The sequence below is a fragment of the Amblyomma mixtum genome, chromosome 9 (assembly GCF_055824585.1).
Source record: "Amblyomma mixtum isolate Tamu chromosome 9, ASM5582458v1, whole genome shotgun sequence".
NCBI lineage: Eukaryota > Metazoa > Arthropoda > Arachnida > Ixodida > Ixodidae > Amblyomma > Amblyomma mixtum.
The window spans coordinates 11130570-11150538 of NC_143020.1; the positions used below are offsets into that span (position 1 = coordinate 11130570).

The 19969-nt window shown below is 46.0% G+C and overlaps 1 protein-coding gene across 1 annotated transcript; it reads right to left on the reverse strand.

The window, feature by feature from the left end:
* Positions 1 to 1889: 1889 nt before the first annotated feature.
* Positions 1890 to 4133, reverse strand: LOC149328301 (toll-like receptor 6). The gene has a single exon (XM_089562145.1). The coding sequence runs from the start codon at positions 4131 to 4133 to the stop codon at positions 1890 to 1892; it is 2244 nt and encodes a 747-aa protein (XP_089418271.1).
* Between the last annotated feature and the right edge of the window lie 15836 nt (positions 4134 to 19969).

Consider the following 19969-nt stretch of genomic DNA (forward strand, 5'->3'; position numbering starts at 1 on the left):
CAGCTTGCCCTCAAGATGGCACATGATCATCCTACAAGTGGCCATGCTGGCTTCTACAAAACACTAAATCGACTGTCAAGCCGCTTTGTCTCGCTGGGTATCCGAGCTGATGTGTCCAAGCACGTGCGATGTTGTGAGGTATGCCAACGTACAAAGGCCCGTCGTCAGAAGCCTGAAGGCCTCATGAGCAGCCAATGGGCCACTGCTCCCATGGAAGAACTCAGTGTGGACATAGTCGGGCCACTGCCCCCTTCGCCACGGCACCACAAGTATCTGCTTGTTGTGACTGACAAATTCACAAAGTTTATTGAGCTATTTCCTCTGCGTGCGGCGACGAGCAAAAATATTCTGGACTGCATGGTTCAAGTTTGTTGCCGGCCCGGAACTCCTCTAGCAATATCCACAGACAACGGGAAACCTTTCGTGAGCACAGTGTGGCGTGGCCTCCTGAAGCATTGGGGCATAAAAGATCGACACACTGTGCCCTACACACCTGCCGGACAAATGGTGGAGCGCCATAATGGCACAGTGAAGGAGTGCCTCCGGGCCTATTGCACCAACCACAGAGACTGGGATCAGAATATCCCAGAGATTGCTTTGGCCCTAGGCACAGCTGAAAGTGTAGTCACGGGTTACACTCCTGCCTTCCTCTGTTACGGCCGCGAGCTTCGAACCCCATGGGAGCCAACAGACTGCAAACAGGACGCTGAACCACCTGCAACAGAGTACAATGCTTTCGCAGCTGAGATAAGTCGCTGCCTTCACGAAGCTCTTTCCTTCACTAAGACGCACTAGGCAGCCGCCAGACAAAAACAGAAGTCCTGTTGCGACAAGCACCGCAAGCAAGTCACAATTCAGCAGGGTGACCTGGTTCTCCTCGACCGCCACACCATCAGCGACGCTGCCAAGGGCATATCAGCCAAGCTTGCTCCACGGCGCGCAGGCCCTTACCGAGTGGCTAGGTGCACAGGGGACAATAACTTTATTCTGAAGGACCCCACAACTGGGCGCCGCCACGGCATTGCCCATGCTGACCAGCTCACACTATACCACTCGGAGGCACGAGACTCACCGACCAATTCACGCATTGAGGGGGGGGGGGGGAGGGGCAGAGACCCGTTAGGACAGTGTGTCGGCGGAGGGACTAGTTCCGGGGGATGCAACGAGAGGGCGCTAGCGGATCGCCTAGTGATCATCATCATGGGGGAGAGCGGCGGCGGCGGGAGAAGGGAGATGGGAGATAGAAGGCAATAAAGGTGGTTGTTGGCGTGGCGCCCGTGGGTTTTGGAGTGGTGCGGTTCTGTCACTGCTGAGGCGTGACAATTTTGCAGCCTGGAATGATACTCATTACCATTATCTCTGAACAAGCGCTTCGATTTCCATTCGCTACCATCACGCGGCGCCTGGCTTTGAACATTCAGAGTAGAGCGTCGCCATCATGCGTGACTTAAAAAGAAAGGGAATGATTGACTGAGCTCCCTGTGACGCGCTACCAACCGTTCGACTTAGCAGTAGTGGCGGGGTGCTACCCCCAAAAGCGGGTAAAGCGGCCCGGTGCGACAATATGAGAAGATTTCTGAACGTAAGCTGGGTGTTCGTGTAAACTTCTGCTTCAAAACACGCTCTGGGATGGACTGAGCGACAGGCGGTGATCTTGAGTCCAAATTACCTTATGAACGATATCTTCTCCGAAGGTATTCTTCCTCCTAATGGAGATTACGGGCGTAGAAACATAACTCAAGGAAAGGAGGCACTAGCAGTGATGCAGCCTATTCAGTGAATTGTAATGCAGAGCAGGAGGAAAATAGTTTAATGCAGGATAAAAAAATTGTAGGTTTAAGAAAAGTCCACACACCTCCGCCTCAGAACACTGCAGCCGAACCGTAGAGTCAGAATTCCAAGGCAGCTCGCAATTGTAACCAGAAGAATTCTTTCACACCGATGTCGGACTCCACGGTGGGGACTTGAATATATGTCCTGGTTTTGGTCAAATACTTCAGTAGAGAACACATTTCGGATTCTGCGATTTCCTCTCGCAGGATAAACACCATCTGATTCTCACGGTCCGACTCGAAAAGCCGGTGCTGCGCCAGGGTCAGTTCGAATGTGCACCAGCGGCTGGCGCAGAATTCCCGACTGAGCACAAACAGCGATTTTCGACTGTGTGCTATGGCACGATAAACATTTTCTACAATTGGCATGCCAGGAATGAAGTCGCGCTCACCGATGCATACGCGGAATTTAAGGGCGGAGGACTCCAGCGTCGGTACCACGTTCTCACGCACCCATTCCGCGTCCGAGTTATGGTACGAAATGAAGGCGTCCCAGAGAAACCGTTCCCCGGATTTCAGTCGTCGATATCCCTGGACCTTGACACGAAGTAATAGGGCAAAATAACGGATGTACCATCTATTAACATACATGGCGTACCCGGTCACCGAGCCCACAAGAACCACCAGAATGACAGGCACCCCAATGATGACGTAATAGTCGGGGAGACGGCATGCTTCTCTGCTTGGAAGTGCACTTATTACAGGGGTATTTGCCACAGGCCCTTTATCACCCCTGCAAGCGACACAATTTTCACAGCAAACCTGTTTATGCGGTCGGAACAAAAGGCGTTCCACATTTCTAATGCTGCAGTTTGTGCAGTCCCAAGGGTTATTGCAAATGTTTATTGAAGGGAGATCGGCAACGTCCTTGTACATAGTGTCGTCCAAAACTCTAATCTTGTTGCTGTCCAGCTGCAGGTCTTCCAGCCTTGCCATGCGGGAGAAGATTGGCTGCGACCAGTTTGAAATCAGGTTAGATGACAGCGACAAAGTGCTCACGTTCAGGCTAATGAAAATTTCCGGAAATAGGATTTCAACTTTGTTCTCTCCCAAATGCAGGATGTCTAGGCTGAGCAACGGGGAAAATACAGTAGCAGGACTGCTAATGACGATCATGTTTTTTGTTAAAGTGAGTTTCTTCAGACTGCTCAGTCCCTCAAAATTTTCAGCGGACAGGGTGGTCAATTCGTTGTTGTACAGTTCGAGGGTCTTGAGCTGGCTGAGGCAGAAAAATGGTGAGCCGTACATAGCCCTGAGAGAACACATTTCCAAACTGAGGTCTTCGAGTGCAGGTAGAGTGCACAATTCGTGATCCAGAAGACAATACAGGTTCCTTCCGTCCCATGTCAGTGATTTAAGAGAAGGTTTACCGATGAAAAAAGGGCTGGATGGAATATAATCTTCGGGCTTCAGTGCTTCATCTTCCATTTTTAGGCGCTCGAAAGTACGGATTGAAAAAATGTCGTGTGAAGTGGAGTTTAGTTTGGAGCCCAGAAAGTAAATGTTGCTGAAGTTGTACACCGGCAAATGCACGTCGCGTGTAAATCGGCTAAAGATTATAGCTTGAGTCTTGACTTGATGCACTCTTGCCGATTTCCTTACGTTTTTGGGAACGGGCATGAAAGAACAGGCATAAAATATAATACGTTTAGTGATTCCCAGTACAAACTTTTCACGTAATGCGTATGATAGGTCTTCGGTCCCTCTTGGAAATACCTGACTTGTATCATGCCATACACGTGACGTATTTCCCTCAAATGAGTGTGCATATATTTTACAGAAGCTGTACATATGATTACTGTCTCCTTTTATTCTCCTTTGTTTGGCTTTACTCGCTGATGATGATGCATATATATCGATGATGTACCGCCCTTCATTTCGGTCAATCAGTTCAATTAAAAAGGCCCTCAATGGCTCACCAAACTGAATAATCTGGAGGAAAAGTTTCAAATTAAATTTCACTTCATCTGATCCTTTCTTCAGTGGATATTGGTAACAGCATTCAAAACTAAGTTTGCGGATTGAGAGAAATTCATTTCCATCATGAAGAACGTTCTCCTCCAAGAACTTTGGTCGGTATGTAGCGGCTCCCCTGATTACTGCAGCCTGACGGCCGAATGACGACTGAATTTCTGTGATGACGACGCAGCTGACATCAACCATGTCATTCAAGTGGCTCAATGTGCAGTTTTTGATACGTAAAGGTTCCTCGTCTGTGCTGCCTTTGTTCTCACAAACCGAAAGTCTGTCAGAGATGACGATTCGTAGACAGAGAACTCCGAGGAGTATTTTTGCCTGCATGTAGCACTGCAAAGGAAGAAGGAAAGGTTGGATTATACTCACAGATGTCTGCTAATATAAATTCAGTGCTATAACGGACAAGTGTCTACACAATGACATGACCAGAATCATCAGGAGTCACCCCCTTGAGGGCGCCCTCATCCTCATGGGAACCTCGCGCTGTTAAGTGAGGATGTAAGAGTTTCCAAGAAGGAAGAAAAGGAAAGCACACTGGCCTGTCGAGTGGCGCTCAACGGGCCACTACCAGTGCCGCGCATGTGACAGTGATTCCAGATAGAGAGATAAAAGGCACGAAAGCCCCCGGTATCTGGGCCGTAGAGACGATTCGTGAGGCAAAACGCTTGTTTTCGCTTGAGGGTTAGCTGGAAAGGAACGCCCAAACTCTCTTTGGGGTGAGCTCATTGTCTTCTCGGCGCTGATTTTTCAGTTTTCTGCACAATAAACGCAATGACCTCAGGAGATCACGAAGCATCTATTTTTCTCAGCCAAAACTCGTTCTGCAAGTCACAGGGCTTATCGTCTTGTTCACGCAGTAGCACGCTCGTGTTCTATTTGTGCTTTCACTTAGTATTGTGGTGATTGGCCCAACTTTTCAGCGTGTTCTCGCAGATGCTGAAATTTCTGAGTAATAACGCGAAATAGACCTGGACACCTTATTTATGACAGATAAATAATTTTTACCTCGTCGCGTGATGCTTACGCCTATCGGAGTCGCGGCGAATTCGACTACATCGCTTCGTTTGTTTTTTTTTAAGCAATGTTTACTGCCTCAGGGTATAAAAGGGTATTTATTGTTTGTAGTTTTAACTACTTTATGCTGCAATTTTGCGCACACGACCATTAGCACACCTCTAAAGACTGCCGGATCGCCTGCGATATTGCTCAGTTGCTCGTGTGTGGAAATCTCTCTCCCTTTGCTGCAGTAAGCGGATGAATAGAAAGCTGAAGAGGACAGCGAGAGGAAGCCACAATGATAAGCTTGCGGATCCCTCATGTAGGCACAAAAGACAAAGTCCGTATCGCACATGATATAAATTGTCAATGAAAATATAGTGCTTAACGCAGTAAAATACGGGAATGGCTGATAAGAAATTGAGGGGCGAAAATGTTCAGTTTTTTCCAAAAGCAATCAGGCTGAATGGATTGCTTCTCATTCGAATAGTAGAGCCAAGAGTGTATACACATTTTGAACACGCAGCGCAATGTAGAACGCACTAAGAACGGATTATTTTTAAATTTTCACAATTGAATTTCACCGAAAAAGCATGCATTAATAATAAAAGAAACTTTCAGCTGAAAACACAATGGATGTGCCCAGTTTACGAATCAAGAAAACGCGACGACTTAGTTATAAATACGGTTTAAGCGAGAAATCATTCACGTCGTTGCTTATCGCCGCATTATCTGCCTGATATAGGATTCAGCCTCTTTGAGAACATAGAAGATGTTCACAACTTTGCCGACCATTCTACCTTTTTCTTGGACGATGCTGCGGGCATCCTTAGTCTGCTGGTGTGTTCTAAAGATAGAGAGGACCGCGGTATAAGTGCCTGCCACACTTGTGCCGTCACTAGCCCGCTCCATAATTGTATGTACAATCTTTGGAAAAAGTAACCAGGCTGCGCGGTTTGCTTCTCAGTTGTGTATTAAATCTATATTGCCAGCCCTCAAGCTCTAAATATTTGTATGGCATTGAGAACCCGTGTCCTTCCCTTCAAAGAACTTTTTCAACTTAACGGAACCCGTGAGGGCTGTACTATACGAATGAGAAGCGAACCATGTAGCCCGTTTACTTTTGGCAAAGACTGTAGATGTGAGGACGAAACGAGGCGAGGCTGGTTTACCCGCTGCCACTTGCGAAGGCAGGCTGTTCCTGATAACCTTAATAGGGTTGATATTTGACCTTTGATGCCTCTAGAATATTGGCAAGAGCACTCTTAAAGCACGCTGCTATATCTACATGGTTCGAAATGTCAGCTGCCTTTGTTAGAGATTAGCGGGTGGAGCTGGAGGAGAAGGCAGGACAAGAGGGCCCTTACCCACATTCTCCTTTTGTGCGGGGCGTCAATTCCCTCCACCGGGACGGTGCCTCTCCGAACCTGAGATAATTAGGAGGCCTCAATGCGGTGAACGGACCTGGCAAGGCAGAAAACCGCCGTCAGCTGTCATGTGTCGCATAAGGCATGGAACAGCATGAAATGATCGTTTAGACAGTGACCGGGGTCATGCGAAGACAAAGGGAGTTTGTGTGCCTTGAATTGCCTGCCTGCCTGCCTGCCTGCCCACCCGTTTGTCTGTTTGCCTCCGTACAGTAAAAAATAAGACGAAATATAAAAGCTGTAATTAGATTTGCCTACACATTTCAGCTGAATGTACACATGACGACACTCACAAAACACAAGTTGCAAGCATAACTTGTCGGCACGTCTATGACATATAATCTTGCGCACTAAACAGAAAGCAGCAATGGTCAATACAAGCAGTGCAAGGAGATTCGCTATGACATGTAATTCACAAATAGCAAACGTGATTTAAAAGAATTAAGACGCCTAGTTATTACAAATCATTTCCTAATTTTCTTTCACTAGTTTTTACGGACTCTAGTATGTGAGCAGATGCTTGTTGTATCTGTACCGCTGTGAGCTGTGTAGGGTCAGAGGCCTCGTCAGGCACCATTAGCCTTTAGCTTCTGTCCCTGCATCAGACTGTGTTTCGTCTGATGCTGAAATAAAGTCTGAAGTCTGAAGTCTGAAGATGCCCTACAAGCATAGCGCCCGGAGCTTGAAATGAAGAATTGCCAGTCAATATATTCAAGGAATCATGTCTTCAGCATGAAACACTGCGAAATGAATGTTATTTCAGCCATCATGAATAGTTAATCAAGAAAATCAAGGAAAATATCTCATTACGGTTAGATAGTTCCAATTTTGAAATAAATTCCGCTGAACTGGGGCTCCTGTGTTGGCTGTGGAATGTTGATGATGGATACCCCTCCCCTTTTTTATTTTTTTCTCAACGAAATTTTAGTTACTCTCAATATCTTATATTGATTTCAGTCTGTCGTGCCTTAGGCGGCGTGGGCTGGGCGCTATTATGTTTACTTCTTTCCCTTAGTTCAACACACTACTTTATGTCTGTCTGCGTAGAGGCGAATGCGGCAGGCGATTGAAAGCGAACGCCGTGTTTACCGCCTGGCATAAAAGCAGTTCTACTTACTTATATCCCTCTATACCCTTCTAAGCTGCGCGAACGCTGTCTTAAGGCTGCATTTCATCGCTGTCTGGGATAGTAAGGACAAAACCATTTATTTAACACAACCGCTCGGGGGAGCACAGCAATTGCGACTATTTTCGTTTGTTATACATTTGACGCAACCTAAATTTAAAATCTTTATTTCTTTAAGCCGCCGCGGTGGCTGAGCGGTTATGGTGCTCGGCTGCTGAACCGGAAGACGCTGGTTTGATCCCGGCCGCGGCGGTTGAATTTCTTTGGAGGAGAAATTCTAGAGGCCCGTGTACTGTGCGATGTCAGTGCACGTTAAAGAACCCCAGGTGGTTGAAATTCCGGAGCCCTCCACTACGGCGTCTCTCATAGCCTTAGTCGCTTTGGGACGTTACACCCCTTGAACCAAACCATCTTTATTTATTTTTTTAGCTTACTTTGGAACTTATTTTTATTTTCATCCAGCTGGCTATAATTAATAATCTTGTTAAGACATTCGATGAAGTTTAAACGCTTAAAGATAAAGTGCGCGCTATTTTTAAGCACGCTCACAAAGCCCTGTTGCGAGCAATGGAGCTGTTGGTTATTTTTTATAAGCACAACACTCAGGCAACTAAAAGTTAAACTGTAGTATGCATCCTGAAAACTCAACCTTAAACCGTTCCGTGGAAAAAAATAATATTTCAAAAACTATTGCGCTTGTACATAGAAAAAACAGGAGTTTTCCTGCACTCGCAACGTCTAACGATTCATTGGGCACGAAGAGAATCAATCCGCTGTCATTTATTGCCATGTGCCGAAGAAATTATGATATGTTTATTCCAGAAGAAACGATGGCTGGAAAAATTAGGTGTGAAGTTTACTCCCTCACAGGCACTTCCTTTTGGTCAGGGAAATGCAGCATAACAACCAGCAGAAGATCTGATCTATCCTCTTCACTAAGCTGTGCATCATCTATGAATTCCGATGGGATTCACGATGCACCGGGATAACAGAAGCAAAACACGCTCTCAATTTTCTACAACCACTCATAAAAAAACGCCCTGTTCTAAATTTCTACCGCATTTTTCACTACAATTTTTCATGGTGAGACAAATGAGGACCTGTGTGTTGCGACAACAAAAATAAAATTACCAATCGAAAATGTGGACCAAATTCGCTATTTTATTTCACGCGTCTCCGCTTAAACTGACAAACGTCGGTGTTTATCTACAGCGCTCGTGCGGATTCCTTGCTGATGAAGCTCTTTGTGAGGATGAAATCTCAAATTCAGACTTTTTGTTCCGTTCCCTTGCTGTCACACGTTCGAGCGACACGGGGGAGAACGGGGCGACGACATGACGAAATTTACTCCTAGTACAGAACATTGTGAGTTAGAGTAGGCTGCATTAGCCTAATTAATAGACCTTTCAGTGCATTGTGGAATGAGTGACGTTAATTTGCGTTCACTTACAACTAAAGTAGTTGGCCTTACTGGATGTTTAGGGTACAGTGTCTAGCCTCACCTAAGTCTGAAAATACGAAAAGAACCAGCATAGCATTCTTTTCTCTGTGACATCCTTCGATGCCGGCCAAGAGATGGTTGGTTGCGACAAGCAGGAGCTTGCGGCTGAATGGAGAGACTAAATCCGAAGTCGCACGAAATATACAGCCGTCGGGAAGACACATAGAAGAAGAAACATTTGTACTTACCACGCACATTAGGTATACAAAGGCAAAAGTCAGACGTGAAAGTTTCTTGCTATCGAGCCGTGTGGCTGCACAATCCGTGCAGTCAGAAAAACTATTTATAAGTCGCAGTTCGTGGAACCGCATTACGGAAAACCGTATGTGTTATCAGCAGAGGTGAGTGCGTGGCCGCTGGAGATAAGTGCCCCTCCTTAGAAAGTTCGAGGTGCCCTCAAGGAATTTCTACGAAACAGACTGCAGGTCTCTTTCGTATAACTTTTCTTCGTTCTTATTGAAGTCCTAACGCATAAAAGGAGAAAATCCACAGCTATAACTATTTTATTCTGGTGTTGAAAAGAGACGCAATAATATATGTTTTCTTTCTCAATTCATTCAACGAACTAAGATATCTTAGTTCACTACATGTGAGGGCTGGAGTCATCTTTAGGATATACTATATTAATATATGTTTTGTTGTTTAAAGTACCGGTAAAGGAAATTTAAAAATTATGGTTTTTTGCAGTTCATAATTTTTCAATTAATACCATAAAACGGCGAATACTACTGTTATCTCTTGATGGCTGCATAACCTTGAATGAAGTTTTCTCGGCGTAATTCATTGTTGTCCTCATGGCCAGTACGAACAGTAAAGCAACGGGCCATCAGCGCTCTTAAGAAGAACCTTTACATCTGCATCAAGCGCTTGTGTGGCCATTAAGAGTGAGGCACTGTTCATTTAAATATTAGGAACCAAATATTTCAGTTGTGACGAGCTATAAGCCAAGGAAAGGTTGTTTCTTTTTTAAATGAGCACGAGAAGGTGTTCTTGGTCATTGCATTTAGAACAGACTACGAACCGATAATGGGAGTCTTCAAAACACAGAAATGAGCAATATTCAAACCTTAATCGGCCCGAGATTTTTCGTAACCTAGCTCTTAATAGAATATAAGCTGCAATAAACGTTTCATATTAAACGGCTCCTCAAATTAGTTACTGCTTATTAAACCTGAAGTATTCATATCCGAAGGATGTCGAGCCCCTTCTTGGGCACACCTCTGCTTTGCTCGATAATTTACGATCAGTGGTGTTTATTGATCGTTGGTAGGTCAGTAGCGTCCGTTCTATTGCGTAGCCTGTAGCAGTGAGTAAGGCGCCCTCCCTTTCTGAGAGAGGGACTTCTCATGAAACCTTCAATGCTTTTTTTCGTGTTAAAAACCAGAGTACAATTTCAGGGAGCAAACACACGCCTTGTCCCACAGTTTTTCGGTGTTTCTTTTGGGGTGGCATGTTTTGGAAAAATATTCCAGTCGCATGTGATAGAGGATTACCTTTTTCGATGCGTCTTTTGTCAACTAATAATAAACATGCACCCTAAAGCACATTCGGATCGTGTGCAGTTTTTCTTCTGCGAGGAAATAAGTCCTGAAGCACGGAATACTGGGCGAGTTGGTTATGAATTGCCATATTTAAAAAACAGCGCGGAAGGCGACGGACGAGAAGAGACGATGCAAGCACAGCGTTGGCTAACAACTGATTTCTTTATTCAGAACACAACGTATTTATAAACGAGATCAAACCGTGCATACGCGGCAATGAGCCCACATATGTTTAGTATTTCGTGAAGGCAATAACGTCGCCATTTTGACCTAGGTCGGAGATAACAAAACGCCTGATACACGAGTATCTGCGGGAATGTAAAAGGTGAGGAAACAAAAATTGATGAGCGGCGGGATACGCCTCCGGCAAAGTTGGCTACAGTGCGCTTTCAGCGAGCCGGGTGAAAAGCGCGCGTTGACGCTGTGAGCGAGTACAAATGATGAAATTCGCATTCCACAAATACAAAGAGGAATTTGCGAGAAAAAAATTATGATGTCATTCTTCCGCAACTAGCTGCCAAAAAAATTAATGAAAGGTTCTGCATTTGATTTCTTAATTTTTGCAAACTTTAACCACCATTCTCCAGAATGACCACCAAGAAGATGAATAACAATGGCCCTTTGCTTAATAAAAATAGTTATATGGACTGTGAATACACCAGCATTTCTCGTTGTGATGTCTTCTGCCTCAAGCTATGTCAGCCTGCAACAAAACTGTAAAGAAATTGTTTCCGCATTCATGGTTATAATATTGGGTATGGTGAAAAAACTCCATATACCAATTTTCTCTTCAAAGCAACTTGTGTAAGCAAGCGGGATATAATAACAGTTGACATCTCAGTTCGTTTCATATTGATGAGCACCGTTCCGGAGCTCAAGGTATTATGTACAGTATCTGCAAAAAGTATGCAGCCCAAGCGGTCTGTTTCTGGGCCCTGCTAGCTGCTTGTCTTGCATACTCAGGACCTTAATCTCACAAAGTGTGGAGGAACATAAGTCCTCAACTCTCCTATGCTTGGAAGTGTCAGATGTTCTTAAGAGCCCCGCTACACGACTTGGAAGCAAATTCCTTGGGCTGTATATATTTATGACAAATACTCCACATGAAGCCATTGTACACGAGCACGTAGCTCGTATATGAAAATTTACTGCTACAAAGATTATGTCGGCTGAAGTAAGAAAGCCAGACCTCCATCCGATATGAGAGAAATGTGGGCGTACATTAATTGCAGATGAAAGTTTATTCATTTGAGCGCACACAACATTTTGGTATATAACGGGCTTCATGAAAGAGTAATTTTTCCTTGTGTTACGGTTAAAAGTTGCCCCGCTTCGGCTTCGTGCCCGTACTTCGACAGCTCCCCTGGCGCCATCTATCGCAGCTTTTATCATTTGTGCTTACGCTTTCAAGGAGCACGCCTTGAACTCTTCCTAGCGCGGCTGTCCTTGCAGTCTTCGCTAAGATAAATTCGCTGATATTTAAAAAGGCTTACAATAAAACAATGAGAACTGAGGAAAGTTTACACGCATGCTTTTTTTAATGGAATTTTTCAAGCTGATTTACAGATGTGAAAGTTCAGGGAAGGTGGCAAGAATCGTTAATTTCTCGTCTTTTAGATACTTGGGTTGATACGAAGTGTAATGAGAGGTAGCTTAACCAGTCAGTGTTGTAGTAGACCATGTCAAGATCTTGGCACAGTTTAGCCACTTCAGCAAATTGTTTCCAAAATACAGCATGAACAATATTTCTGGTCTCAAAATGTTAAACCTTTTTGGGTTATATTTTTCTTGGTAAAATGACACAGAATTTCAAAAAATTAACTATTCGACAGACATATGCACCACCTAAGGGCGCTAAAATTGCCCGAGCAGATACGCAGCACTACATAAGCACGGTTGTTTCTCACGTGGCCAAATTTTTGCGCTGCAGGCATCAGTGATGTCAGATGCCTGTTCTTTCGCCTACAGCAGTGAGGAAGGCTTCCACTTTTTCTCACAGTGCAAAATGAAAGTTTCTACTCTATTATTAATATTAAATAATTAATTAATAATATTTAGTTAGATAAATAATTAATTATTAATATTTACTGCAAAAGCACGGTTATTTCTGATGTGGCCGAATTTGTGGCGCTGCAGGCATCGGTAATGTCAGATACCTGTTCTTTCGCCTACAGCAGTGAGCAAGGTTTCCACTTTTGCTCACAGTGCCACCTGTGACGAAAGATTCTATTTTATTCCCACTAAAAACCAGAGCACAGTTTCAGCACGCAAACACATGCCTTATTATTAACCGGTGTAAGGGTGGGGCGATCGGATTGACATGTTTCGCGAACTATTCCACTCACATCCCATGCTCTCTTTTCTCCTTTCATCTCATGAACTTTTCCCCTTTTCGTCTTAGTCGAAAGTGATTTATTTTCTTGGCCCTATGCCTCTTTCTTTTATTTTTAATTAGGTACATACCCGACAAATATATGCAAGGTCTGCAACGCCAATGTAGCCACTTTAACTCACATGCTCTGGGACTGTACCAAAAACCTTCACGGTGCTAATTCCGGAACCCTCCCGCCGCGGTTGGCCGCTGCCTTGCGCAGCCCCAGCCTCGGGGACCAACTCTGGGCCGTCCAGCAGGCCCGCGAGGCGACGGCGAGGCAGCGCCTCGACGTCCCCACGTGGGAGACCTAAGGCGCCGTCGGCGAAAGCTCTGCAGGACTATGAATAAAGTTGTTACCAACCAACCAAATGTTCCTCATTACGCGCGATGCATTAGAGGCGCGGGTGAGGCCTTTTTCTATCGACCTCAACCTTTAGTAAGTAAGCAAGATTATCTTTCTCAACACGTAGTTTGCAAGTTAATACGAGCATGCACCAAAAACATATTTGCATTATACGCGAGTTGTCTTTAGTGCAAAGAGCCAATTTTATTGGTATGGTGTGAAGAAAATAATTCCGACATCCGATATTTGTACTGAGATCTGTGAAATCAAAGCAGCAGATATGAGAACATGAAAGAGGTCGCAAAGAGTGTATACAATGTGCCTCATTTTACCGTTAAAACTACGCGCGCTGTTCTCGCGCTGTTCTCACGCCATCTAGCTGCCTGCATGTGCAGTGCACCTGCGTATGAGCCAACAGTTTCTCGCGGTGTGGGGCGTGGAATCACCGCGGCGATGAGACTTGATAAAGGTGCTGTAAGCGGTGAGTCGGAGGATTTCGGCCGAAGCGCTGCTGCAGCACAGCGGCGCTCTCCAGCGAGAGCCTTTGCGATGTTCTGCACGGACGACGTGGAGGCACTTCACAAGGATAAAAACACAAGATAGACGAAGTATGGAACAGGTGTTTGATGTGAGCGAATACACGTGGGCAGCCGCGTTTTATGTACCGCTTTGAGCCCTTATTTATGTCACATCGTCCCATTCCTGCATCGGTGCGGCTTCATTTTGCCACTTTAAGATGCTAACGCACGTTTTGCTCTAACCGTAGCTTTGCGCCCTCTGGACCCTGCAGACCGTATGCTCTGCCCCGCCGCTATTCTTGATATTTTGCTCTCTGGAAGCCTTTGTTGATCCAGAATAAACCGGTTTCTTTGATACTGACTGTGGGTGTGCCAGTCATCGGGAGAAACCATGGCTCGGGGATCCCATGTGTAGATGGTGTAGCCTTCAACAGGGAGGAAACGAAATCTGGTGACCAGCGGCAAAGGCCACCGGTGAAGTTGCCGACTGTGTGAGCGCATGTTGAGACGAATGACGCTATTAAAAAACGGGTGAAAGGCAGTTGGCCCCGTTAGAAAGCATAGGAGCTGTAATGCGTAGTCCACGAACGGAAAAAGAAAATCGCTAGCAAAACGTAACGATGACGTCATTCTATAACGATCTTCCATCAAAATAAGAAACGTTTCCGCATTTAATTACTTAAACATTTACGATCCTTAAGGGCAGCTTTCAACGCGGAATCTAAACTAGCCGTTCCTTAATAAAAAAAAAAGTTACAGGGACTATAACTACAGCAGCAATTCCCTGTACGATGCCCTTTCACTCAAGTCATGATACTTTGAAACTAAGCCGTAAAGATGCATTCTTAGGGAATTTGTGGCTGTAATTTCTGATAAGGTGACGAGCGTTAATGTTCTTATTTTCTGTTCAAAGCAGAGAACGCAAGCAAAGCGCGATGGAATATCCGCGAACTTCTCAGTCTGCTCTATATCCACTACCAACATGCGGAGCCCCTAAAAATAAACGCAAGTCACTGGGTGGCAATTATCTAGCTGTATAAAAAGTGACTGCGCTATGACAATAAATTGGCTGAAGTAAGCAATATATATATTGAGAAGATATATGATAAATGTGGGCGCTTTATATTGAACACTTGTAAATGTTTAATCATTCGACCACAGAGAACACTTTGATACTAACGGGTTTCATGACACTATCATGGTTTCCCCATTTTACTGTAGAAAGTTGCCGTTCTTGGGCTTCCTGCTGGTTATACCGAGATTACCCCTGGCGTCATCGGTCCCCAATTTAATCATTTATGCCAACCTTTCACAGCGCGCAGCTTGAATTCTTACTAGCCCAACCATTCTGCTATGCATTCTCTTCCAGGATAAATGAGTTTGAATTTAGAAAAGGAGCTGCAATGAAGCAATGCTAGCTCAGATATGCTTATAGCCTTGTTCTCTTTAGGTCGCTTTTTCTGCGGATCATGAAGATGGAATAGATCACATGGAACGAGACGAGAATGTTTGAAAGTTTATGTAACTCAACCTGATTACCGTTCCGTGTTTTGCATAGTTTGGCCGAGAACGAGTGCAGTGGAAGCCAGCTGATACCAAGCATAGTTTGGTAAGGGAATATGTTAAGTTGTAGGGAAAGTTTATGAACACCAGGAATTTTTTCCAAAATATAGCATGAGGAATTTTTCTGGTCTTACAATGCATACGTTCTCCTAGATTTTAATTTTCTTGAAGCGCATCACGTAAAAACACATACACGTACTGTTATTTTTCACGTCACCAAATCATTTGTGCCGCTGGGGGGATTAGCGATGTCAGATTTGACAACGAACTGCATTATAGCCTAACAGCAGCGATGTTGTGAAACGAATATGAATCATTCGCAATACATATTCACTCTTCGTGTTCTACTTGCACTACTCTAACGCGTCTTCCCTGTTACCGTGGCTCGACTGCGGAGTCACCATATGTTGTGTGCGTAGCCACAAGTTGTTACGCTAGTGGGTGTTCGGTAGCCGAGCTTTCCAATGGTGCGAAGGGCAGATTATTCTTAACGGGTCGCGCTCATTTATTGTAGAGTCGATTAGCATTTGACAGTTAGTAAAATGAACATAAAGGTGTTGTTTATCTTTCGGTTGTCGACAAACAGGGGAAACCAATTTCTGGGAATGATTAGATCTGAGGTCGTTTCTCTCTTTCCAAGTCCTGGTGGTCTGGTGGCGCGCCCTGCAACCGATAGTCTGTTAGCTGCCAGCCCTCGACGGAAAGTCAGAATCGTTCAATTAACAACTCAGCACGTAGTGGGACACTTAATGCTGCTGAGGAGAGTATAAGGAAAAACACCGAAGCGTTTAATTTCACATCAGGCCTCGGTGCATGCCTTTCAAAAGTTGTGATGCGGATGCTGTGGTGATGGAGCGTTGCCAGTGTGGCCACAAATGCACGAAGAATACAATGAATTGCCGTAAACGTGGCATCCAAGAACAAAAAAACTTGGCGAGTGCGTTTGAAAGCGACCATTTTTCAGAATTTAAGCTGCTCGTTGCATGTTTTTCGCTAAAATTTCGGAACAACTGGACAAAATTCATTTGGTGCAGAGAGTAATTTGTAATTGAATTTTTAAAGGTTCTGCTGAATTGTGTGGCGGTCAAGCAACACTGTAGAGCTTGCGGTTCGTGACTACACAGACTGACAGTCACGCGCTTGCTCGCGTCTGATCAGCGCGTAGTGTGAGTGGTTTGTGGTTCAGGCTCGGGCTGCGATGGGCTGAAGGGGGGAAGACGGAGGGGGAGGAAGGCAACGCATGCCTGTGTCGTTCCCTCTTCTGTCCAGCTTCCGCCAGGTCTGGGGGACTCCATCACAATGTGGCACCGCCGCGTTCTCCTTCGCTCCGATCGTGCGCGTGGCAGTTTTGCAGCAGACGACGGCGCTGTGACTTTATGCCGTCACTGAGGCTCCTTCAATGTGGCCGTTGCTGAAAGGGGGAGGGGCTTAGAGCCGACAACTTAAAATTACAGTTTCTACCTCAAATGCGTGTACGTAGAACCTTACATCTTTTTTGTGTAAGCATAATAACGTCATGGCTAGTAGCTGCACCGTAAAAGCACGCATTGTTCGTAGGCCATGTCTTCACCCCTTTAGCCCCGCCTGAAGTGTATGACGTGATAGCGGAATGGGTTAATGTCCATATATGCAGAAGGTAATTTTTTACATTGCATTCAAGGATCCCTGTGAGCCCTCATACCGCTTCTGACAAATCGGTGCACCATTTAATTATGCGCCACTGCCCTGCAATGGCCTGTGCTCCTAGCGGTGGGCCTTTTGCGACCCAGGTTGTTCTTTCCGAGAGCCGGTCATTTCTCTAACTGCCACCTGCTGACGGTGGGAAGTTTTTTTCTCTACCCGATGGGCAGGTTGTGAAGAGGCTGCAAGGTCACGTGACCCAGGTGGGCCACCTGCATCCTACGTTGCTCTCTGGGGACCACCTGCCAGAACCATGCTCGTGATTTATCGCTCACAGTGGCGACGCGGATCATGCCGATATCGGATTTTCAGGACAAAGGGGACTTTAACGCTTTAGAGTGAAAACAGAGGGCTCTCCTCATGGGTGCTTACTCTGGAATAAAGATTTCAGTTATTACTCCGTCAAGCCTAGTGCTTTGCAAAAACAACTCGCACACAAAATTCAAGCGGCTAACCAATTCGCTGCAAAAATTTGTGCTCACAAGGTGGGCGCGACGTTTTCATTATCGGGGCCGGTTGCAACGGCCTTTCAAGCAGCCACAGAATTCCCGCTTGCGCTTCGGGCACCGCGCACAAAAAGTCGTGTTCCGTCTGCACATCCTGATCTGAAGATACCACTGGCGGTGTCGCGACCTCTATCTGACACCCACATCCACCCTCGCTGCCTGTTTGCATTAATGCTGACTAATATTCGGAGTGTTCATAGCCACTGCGGAAGCCGCTTCCTTTTCCTGTGTAGGCTCGGGAAGTGATAAAGGACGCTGTTCGCGAGTGGCATTCTTCGAAGTGTACAGTCTGCGCAGTGACTTCGTCGCACCGCGTTTCGAAAGAAAACCTGCCGCAGCATATGCACCAACACGTTGCATCGTTCGCGCTGCTAGAGCAAGGTGGGTCTGTTTCACGTACTGTATGTAGCTTCAACTGGTGCTTTCTTGGCACTTTAAAAGCTCGTATACAACTGCGAAGTGGCTGCAGTTGGTCATAATTGTTGGAGTTTGAGCACATGCGTGAGGGAACCAGAGGAGTTAAGTATCAAAATTATCACAAGGAAAATTATTTTGGCACTGGCCACCCTAGAAATCATAGCCTTGGTTTTTCGGTAGTCAGCCATGGTAATGAAAATCATGCTTACCACATGCCAAATATCGTCAAGAGCATGGAATTGAGTGTTCATTTTGAATAGCTGTTGTAATTAATTAAAGACGCTGATTTTACGCCAAAACTAATCGCCATGTACCATTGTTGAAATACAATCCCGCCGCCACGAAGTTTTAAAGATAGGCTTTTGGAGGTGAAAAGATTGCTTCTGTGGTATTGAAATATCAGCACTGGTCGATATTAGAAAACAGGTCACTGATGTTAACTAGCAAGATGATTGATTAATTTTTTATAGTTAACCGTATAACTACTACTGTTAGCTGTATGGTCGCAATTACAAATTTCTAGAAGGCCGTCACTAATAGCCACATAATTTTCCTATAATTTCGAAAATGCGCCTACCATTTGCGCGGTGGGTTAACAAAATTTCGCCATATCACGCAAAAAGATGCACGCCATCGAAGAATGCGCCTCTCTGGCACACGCAAAGCAAAGGCCGTGCCCCAGCGACGTCACGCCACGTGATGGGTCCCACGCGATGTTCTCTGCCCAGCTCGCGCTGCTGCTTTCGGCGCTGGTCCCGGCTGTAGCCCACACAAGAGAAAATAACTTGCTGATGGTTTAGCTTGCTTAAACCTAGTGCGTACGCGAAAGCTTCCCGTACTCTGCCGGACGTGTTGTCCGTGAACTACTCTTGCAGTCCCAAATTCACTGAGAGCAAACACGTGGTTAATCCGTCTCTCTGACTCGGTTTCCATCGGCTGTTGTTGAGCAGACGTCGAGGCGGCGGCTTCGGTCACGGCTCATTGTCGTCCCTCCTCCGCTTCGTGTCGTCGTCGCTTAGCAAGCCGTTCTTCACGCTCTTCGGGCGTCTCAGCCGCACGCTTAGCCTTCCTCACTTCCTTCTCGCGTTTTCGGCTACGACTTCGGCATCAGTCGCCATAGCTTCTGATAGGCTCTGCAGATGCCGTACTGAGTACAGTCTGGCGCGATTCGAAGGTTCGAGGCGTTGGAGGCGCCTAGCGACCGGTTTTGGAACAACAATAATCACGATTTCGCATTCCTCTCTCGTCCGCTGTTCCATTCTAGGGCTATCATACCCTCGCGAAATCATCGACATTTTCCTTTATTCGAAGCTTTCCATTAGTTGTGTTCCCTACCATACCATAATTTCCCTCTCTCTGCCGGCACATAGAACGAACTTCCCAGACAAGGTAACAGGTAAAATATAAAGGAATTAATTACATCAAGAAAGTAAGACAAGAAGGAAAGTAGGTAGACAAGGTTACAAGGTTGAAGAAAAAAGCCCTTTTCCATGCCGAACAGCGGCTTAAATAGGGTGTCCTGTCCCCAGGTCCCTAGTTGGGGAATTCGGTTAATCAAAAATGCGTCCAATCACTGCGAATTGGGTAACGTGTCCATTTGTAGTGTTCCGCCCACAAGGACGTCCCCCAGTTCACCCTCGCCACTTCCTCGAAGATGCCGTCCGGCCGATCCCTCGCAGCAACGATGACAAGCCGTTAAAGTCGAGCCATTCGTCAGCCGAAACACAGGTCTGACACCTGCACTTCACAGCGAGCCGCGGGAACGGAGGGCCGGCGTCGCACTTGCGCCGAAAGGTTCCAGGAAGACCGGAAGCCGTTACCGAAGCGCGAGCACTCCAGCACCCGCGCTGGCCAGAAACAACACAGAACAGCCGCCGACACACCATGCCGTTGCGTTGCGTTTGGGTTTGGCACCGCTAATGGGAGTTGAGCCGAAGACCGTTACCGTGCAGCGGATGTCCCCCCATAAACCACCAGGGGTCCCCGTGTTGACGCCGCTCCCTGCTTTCAGGGTGCCGGGGCCGCCACGCCGGCGCCTCTCCGAAGTCCTGTCTATTGACAGTTTCCAGATGTCTGTAGATTCCCTGTAGGCTGGCGCTTCCCGTCTTTAACACATAGCAGCAACAGCCCCAAGGAGCCGTCCCGATGCTTCGGCGTTTTAGCGGAAG